Source organism: Oncorhynchus tshawytscha, linkage group LG07 (assembly GCF_018296145.1).
Source record: "Oncorhynchus tshawytscha isolate Ot180627B linkage group LG07, Otsh_v2.0, whole genome shotgun sequence".
Taxonomy (NCBI): domain Eukaryota; kingdom Metazoa; phylum Chordata; class Actinopteri; order Salmoniformes; family Salmonidae; genus Oncorhynchus; species Oncorhynchus tshawytscha.
This window is the reverse complement of record NC_056435.1, coordinates 45,320,872-45,328,218: the sequence shown is the minus strand read 5'-3', so window position 1 is coordinate 45,328,218 and position 7,347 is coordinate 45,320,872. Positions and strand designations below refer to the sequence as shown.

General features: G+C 42.7%; 1 protein-coding gene across 1 annotated transcript; it reads right to left on the bottom strand.

Moving 5' to 3' along the window:
* Positions 1 to 2,166: 2,166 nt before the first annotated feature.
* LOC112255280 (transmembrane and coiled-coil domains protein 2-like) lies at positions 2,167 to 6,183 on the bottom strand. The gene is made up of 3 exons (XM_024428303.2): positions 5,238 to 6,183; positions 4,355 to 5,041; positions 2,167 to 3,733 (listed from the first exon to the last, which is right to left on the bottom strand). The coding sequence occupies exons 1-3, from the start codon at positions 5,619 to 5,621 to the stop codon at positions 3,443 to 3,445; spliced, it is 1,362 nt and encodes a 453-aa protein (XP_024284071.1). The 5' UTR covers positions 5,622 to 6,183; the 3' UTR covers positions 2,167 to 3,442.
* Positions 6,184 to 7,347: the final 1,164 nt, after the last annotated feature.

The window sequence follows — 7,347 nt, the reverse complement described above, 5'->3', positions numbered from 1 at the left end:
TTTATTCATGAGAGTACTGCTCCTTACACATTTTACCACAGGTTATAAACTTAAAATTACGTCATTAGTTTCTGTACCAGCTCATGTCATCTCCGCTGTAGTACAATGGCTGTATGGTTCTCACATGTCTCTTCCTATTTAAGATAATATATGACCGAGCCAAGGTCATGCTTGTGTAGATAAGCCTTCTAGCCAGACTGGCGATATAGTTCATTAATTTCTACCAAGGAACAGACAGTCATTGTTCTAATTCTTGATTATATTTACACACATTATATTCAGTACTAGAATTTTTTTTTAAATTCATACATATACAGTAACATAATAGTATTCTGATTAGTACAGATACAGTAACATAATAGTATTCTGATTAGTCAGTCCTGATTAAAATGTATACATAATTAGTCATCATTGATTAAAATTCCCTTAAAAACCACCCAGGCCCAATCTCCACAGGGTGTCCCAGCATCTAATGGCTGGTGTGGGGATGAGACCAATGTAAATAAGACAGAATTCCTGAGAGGACAATACAATTCCTTTCCATATAGTAATTTAAAGTTAACCCTGTGCAGAAACAAGTTACCACAGAGATCATACATCCATATAGATGGAATAAAGGTTATCCTACAATAGCCCTACTCCATTCTTCACCCCTTGGCTACACCACTCCCTCTTCTTTCTCTGATCCCTAAATTTAGCATCTCTGTCCCAGATTCTTACAGTATTTACTGCTGACTGCAGCCACTCTGCTCTTCTTTAATAACAATATGTTATCCCTTCCTTCCTCCCTCTTTACAATGCTGTGACAATAGGAAGCTAATGAAAATGAATGCTGGTGTGTTCAGGTAAACTTGTCCTCTACTGACACCTTCCAGTATCTATACACTCTAACTCACCTCACCTCTTTAACACTCTCCTTACCTTATTAAGCCAGATTGTTAACGTCCAGTATGTTGTTGTTTTGTGTGTGTGTGGGTGTGCATGTGTGTGCACCATACTAATATGGTTACGCGACAAATAACATTACAGATTTTTTACCCCTCTGTTAATCCTATTAGTTCCCTTCTCTACACCTAACTCTGTCCATCATCTCATCCCTTTCCTTCTCTTTCCCCCCCCTAGTCTTTGTTCCTCATCTCTCTCATCTCTTATGCCTTCCAGAACAAAGGGAAAACCTCTGCAGTGCCTGTATAGGAATGAAAGTCACCTTGGGGGAGAGAGAAACGGGAGAGATAGAGAGGGAGAAAAACAGCAGAGAGTGTGTGTTAGAGTGAGAGAAAGAAAAAGAGAGAAAGACTGGCAAGAATAGAAGTAGGAGAGAGTATGAGAGAGCGAGAGAGAGAGAGAGAGAGAGAGGGGGGGGGAGTGGGGAGCACGGATGCAAAGAAAGAGAAAATAGGAGGGGAAAGTGGGATTAGAGGGAAAGGCAGGAAGAGAGGAGGATAGAGGGAGAGAGAGGAACAGGACACAGTGAGTAACAGAGAGAAAGCACTGCATAGCCCCCTCCAATAGAAAAGCAAGTCTCTGCTTTAAAGGTCTAATGCAGACATTTTCATCTCAATATCAAATCATTTCTGGGTAACAATTAAGTACCTTACTGTGAATGTTTTCAATTAAAATGGTCAAAAATATACAAAAATCGCTTATTAGCAAAGAGCAATTTCTCAAGCAAGATTTTTGCTAGGACTGTCTGGGAGTGATCTGAGTGGGGAGTGGAAAAGTGAAAAACTAGCTGTTATTGGCAGAGGTCTGGAACTATCTTTCTTATTGGTCTATTAACGAATTTACTACTTGATTATGTCAGCAGGCAGGCCAAAACTCCATCCAACCTAAACAGATTGAAATTTATTTTCAGACCGCTCTTATACCAAAAGGGCATTATCATAATGTTCACAATTTCACAGCATTATTCCAAACTCATACTGTGGAAACACACTAAGTATACAAAACATTAAGAACACTCTTTCCATGACATAGACTGACCAGGTGAATCCAGGCGGAAGCAATGATCCCTTATTGATGTCACTTGTTAATTCCATTTCAATCAGTGTAGATGAAGAGGGGGAGACAGGTTAAAGGATTATTAAGCCTTGAGACAATTGAGACATGGATTGCATATGTGTGCCATTCAGAGTGTGAATGAGCCAGACAAATAATGTAAGTGCCTTTGAACGGGGTATGGTAGTAGGTGCCAGGCGGTTTGTGTTAAGAAGTGCACCGCTGCTGGGGTTTTCACGCTCAACAGTTTCCTGTGTGTATTAAGAATGTTCCGCCACTCAAAGGACGTCCAGGCAATTTGACACAACTGTGGGAAGCATTGGAGTCAACATAGGCCAGCATTCCTGTGGAACGCTTTCCACACCTTGCAGAGTGCAACTCAACATCGGTGTATATAAAACACAGAAAAATCACGTTTTTGAGTGCACTGGGCCTTTAATGAATTTAGAGATAGAATAAACACTTATGGTTAGAGTCAACACTGGATGAGAATGTAGATGCATAGTGATGCATCTGTGAGCTAAACCACCACCCCCACAACTACCGCAGCTCTCGCCTGTAACAGCATATAGCCTAGCCATGGCAATGCTCCTACGCATGCACCAATCACAGGCTGTGGGAAAAACTAGAAAGGTAGACTGTCAGAAAAGGCCATTTTCATCAGAATTTGCCTGTGGAGAGCATGTAGCCTAGAAAAGTAGGTCAGACAGGCCAATTCCACCTTGGCTTGCTTTGTAGGCCTATTGATTTTTTATTTACACTCAACTTACACCCACAATCAAAGAACAGATTTACACAACTGTGTTCCACACTAGACCATAGTGTTGAAACCACAACCACCTCTAGATATCATATACAGTATATTGCACTGCGGCAGCCTATAATCTAATTGCTCAGTCCCCAAATTCAAGCACGCTATTGTAGGGCAGGCAACTATTAAATTCAGATTATATTCTTGCTGAGGTGTGCAGCAGTGTGGCGGTTGTGTGACGCAGCTAGCTAGCTGCCTGTCAGAAAAGCGTTCGTCTTTGACCCCAGGAGGTTCTCAGAGGACGACACTGAATTATTCATTCGGCTCCTCGTGGATCTGATTAAGTGCTGAATTAAATTGATTACAAAAAAATTATTAGCTGCCTTCAAAATCAGAATAATGAGTCAGGCATTCTGGAATGATTCAATGTTGCAGGCAGCAGTGTAGGCTTTCCTTGGCCTACATTTGTTACTGGGGAGGTAATTTTCATAATTTAATGAGATGAAAAAAAAAAATTATATTCTGTATATTGTTTAAAAATATTTGGATTAATTGCAGGTACAATTTGTGTTGAAAAAAATGTATTTTTTTAAAGCTTATCTTCTCAGCCACATGTGTATAAAGATTTATTTATATCTTATAGGTGGTAGGTCAAGTTTAAACAATGTGTGTAGGTGTTGGCCTGTGGAGGGCTCAGCCTGGCAGTAGCCAGAGCACTAGGAAATCCCAATGCTTCCAAAGGACGAACAGAAAAAGGGCCAGTAGGATGGTGGCGGCCCCCCGATCTTGGGTCTTTATGAGCGGAGTGATGAAATTGGCTGGGGTGGAGATGAACACCAGCACTACGGCCATGAGTGCCAGGATGATGTTGATGAGTTTGCCCAGCAGGGCGCGGGCGTTGGCGTTCTCCACGCCCTCCAACTGCACCACCTGCTGCTGGAGCTCCAACTTAGTGATGCGGGTCAGGCATGACTCCACTGCTTCCTGTACAAACACACACATATAATATATGTACATTATGTACAAATACAAACACAGCAAACATAAAGTTCCAACAGCTTCAGGGGTACTACAGTATAGGCTCTGTTTCTGCACTCATACTTGAGGAGCTCATTTTGCCATGAGGCTGTGAGAAAGATGAGCAGTTTTATAGCTAATCTCACGCTATTCTACATATTTTGCAATAAGGCTGAGAATTTAGAATTTTAAAAGCTAATTTCCTGCTATTCTACATACTGTATTTTGCCACGAGGCTGAGAGAACATTTTGCAGTTTTATATCTAATTTCCTGTCATTCTAAAAATGGATGACGTGTTCATTTGCTATCTGGACAGGAGGGACCCAATCTCCAAAATATTTCCTTGCGGGAGCTGCGGGGGTGTGTGGTACGTCAGTGTGTTTCAGTACATCTTATACACAGTGCTGTAGTGGCAAAAAGAAATTGGTTGGTAGTTCTCAGTGAGTAAAGTAATGCTCCCTAAACTTTCATTGCATTTTTATGTAAAAGGTGGGTAAATATTCAAAATAAAAAAGGTGAATAAAATGCATTTACATGTGTTTACCCTCCACTACACAGCTGCTTATACACCGTGTCTGCCTCTTTACCTGAGAGTCTCGGGTTATCTCATCAGACTGGTAGGCCACTTTCTCCTCCATGCTGGCGAGCTCATGTTTCAGGTTGGACATCTCCTTCTGGTGCAGCTCTGTCAGGTCATTCAGCTGCTCTTCCAGTCGCTCATACCGGTATCTCTCCTCCTGCAGGCACTGGTTCATGTAGGAGTAGTCACTCTGCAGCTGACTCTTCATGTCCTCGATGGCGTCCTCCATGTGGGCCTGGCTGGCTTTGATCTCCTGCAGTTCTACCAGCTGGGCGTCCCAGGAACTGTGACGGTGGTGCCCATCCAGCCTGGCTGGCCCCAGCCCTAACATCCCCTCTTGTCCCCCAGCCCCGGAGCACTCGTCATCACTACCGTCACTGGAGCACTCGTCATCACTGCCGTACTTGGGGCTGGAGGCCAAGGTGAAGCTGCCACTCAGGGGTGCGTCGTCTGAATGCCCCTCTACAGCGTCCTCTATGGTGTCTGTGCTGTCAAATTTGTTGCAGATCAAGCTGGCAAACTCTGTTGGCTTAGATACCACAGCAGTATGGGTGAGTTCTGACACGCCTCCTTTGACCCCCTCCACCACACCTCCACCAAAGCCACTGAATCCTGCTCGTATGTTGGCCCCTACATCCTTCAGCCCCTGCTGCATGTCCACCAGCACATCCTTATGCTGCTGGCCTAGACCATGCTATAAGGAGAAGGAGGTAATGTGAAAGGGGGAAACGGTGTCAACTCAAAAGAAGACCACTGAGACATGGAGGACCCATCTCTCACTCACACACACACACACACACACACACACACACACACACACACACACACACACACACACACACACACACACACACACACACACACACACACACACACACACACACACACACCTGCTGTAGCTCCTTCAACTTCTTGTGATAATGCTCTAGCTTCTTGTGCAGGTGGGTAATGGCCTGTGCAGACTTCTGGTTCTTCTTTTCAAACACCTGTCTGATACGGAAAGCCTGATGCCTATTGGCATTGTGGGCCAGCTTGAAGTACTCAGCCACGTTGTCATCTTGTGCCTCCTGTTCTATGCGAATCTGCTCAGTGATCTTCAAGATCTTCTGCTGCAGCTGCTCCAGAGCAGTGTGTGTCCGTTGGGCCTCGACAACCACTGACTCTTCAGCCCCTCTGGCCACAGCTCCCACCTCTGCCACAGCCCATGCCCCATCTATGCTGATGTGAGAGGCGTCAGAGGCGCCATGGCTGGCTGAGGGGGGCAGGCCCAACATTGTCCCCTTGCTCTAATCCAGCTAAAAGGGTCAGCGGTGGGGAGGCAGGCGTGATAGAGTGCAGGTAAAGAGAGTGGAGTGAATCTAATTTATGCGAGGGCTGCATTAGACAGTAAAATATATTTTTAAAGCAAAAAACCCATCACAATGACAGATGTGGTGATTCTTTCCTCGCCCAACCTCCAGCCCCCAGTCTCAGATCTTCAGCATGGCTCATATACAGTAGGCTCCTGACAGAGCTGCCTTCAACGATGTGTATAAATACCATTTTAACAGTGCATAAACTACTTCTAAGAAATCATGATGTACAGTGCATTGATTCTAACCATAATTATATAAACAAAAATCTGTACTATCAATTCATAGATTTCCCCTCCGTTCAGTGCTAATTTTAACGAATGAAGTATCCGGTTGATTTTGGGAAAATATGAGTACAACTGTCTTACCTTTAAAGAAAAAATAAATACATAACTGCATAGTTCAAATTGCCATAGCTTCAAATGGTTTTGTAGACCACTTATGACATCACCAGGTTACAGGATTTTCCTTTTATGGAATAGAATGTATCTGGTAATTACACTGATTATGACACAGCACTGAACAACATCAAAGCCAGTTACGTTCAGTTACGTAACATTGTTTTTTTTTTTACATAGCATTGTTGAAATAATCCCCATTTAATGTAAATAGGGACATAACATGGCTACCATAAAATGTTGCAGTGTTATGTAAATGCATCACAATGCTCATAGACATTCAGTTTTACCGTATTGTTTAAATAATCCCCATGTAATGTTAATGGAGAGCTACAGTAGCATGGCTGTCATATAATGTTGAAGTGTTAAGTAAATACAGCATAATGCAGAAACTGCATTGGCCCAACTCTTTAAATACATAGCTCTGTACAACATTGAGTATGTTCACATGCATTCTAATTATTTGATATTAAACTGATGCAATATTCATGTAAACAGCTCAAGGTCAAAATCGAAGTAAGCATACGTGTCACGCCCTGACCTTAGTATTCTTTGTTTTATTTATAATTTTGGTTAGGTCAGGGTGTGACATGGGTGATGTATGTGTTTTTGACTGTCTAGGAGTTTTGTAGGTTTATGGGGTTGTTTACCATCTAGGTGTTTATGTATGTCTATGGTTGCCTACATTGGTTCTCAATTAGAGGCAGCTGTTTATCGTTGTCTCTGATTGGGAACCATATTTAGGCAGCCATCTACTTTGGGTATTTCGTGGGTTATTGTCTATGTGTTAGGTGCTTGTGTCAGCACATTTGGTACATAGCGTCATGTTCGTTTTGTTGGTTTATAAGTTTAAGTGTTCTTCGTCTTATTAAAGAAGATGTATTCATTTCAGGTCGAAGGTAGGATAGGAGGGAGAGTTTTTCCATTCTAAAAATCTGATTATCAGATTTTTAATTTTTTGTTTCTATTGGCTTCTGTGTAAAAGAGAGCTTTTTTTGTGAAGATGGCACAGAAAAATCCCCACATAGGGGTTGGTCTGGTTAATACCGTGAGGTTCTCTTGGACAGATAAGGAGAAGGAGCCCTGGGGGAGAGAGACCTTCGGGAGAAATGTTCTGATGGGATGCCTACAGCTGGAAGTAAAAGATGTACTATGCCTTCAAGGGAATCCCATCGAGAAAGGATATGATGTGACGTTACAAGTGGAAGAAAAACACGACGAAGTTATGAAGAAGGTGAGAGAAGGAAAAG

Coding starts and splice junctions, on each gene's coding strand:
- LOC112255280 (XM_024428303.2), bottom strand. CDS start 5,621: ATGTTGGGCCTGCCCCCCTCAGCCAGCCATGGCGCCTCTGACGCCTCT. Junction 5,042..5,237: donor AGTTGAAGGAGCTACAGCAG/GTGTGTGTGTGT, acceptor TTCTCCTTATAG/CATGGTCTAGGCCAGCAGCA. Junction 3,734..4,354: donor AGATAACCCGAGACTCTCAG/GTAAAGAGGCAG, acceptor GTGTTTGTACAG/GAAGCAGTGGAGTCATGCCT.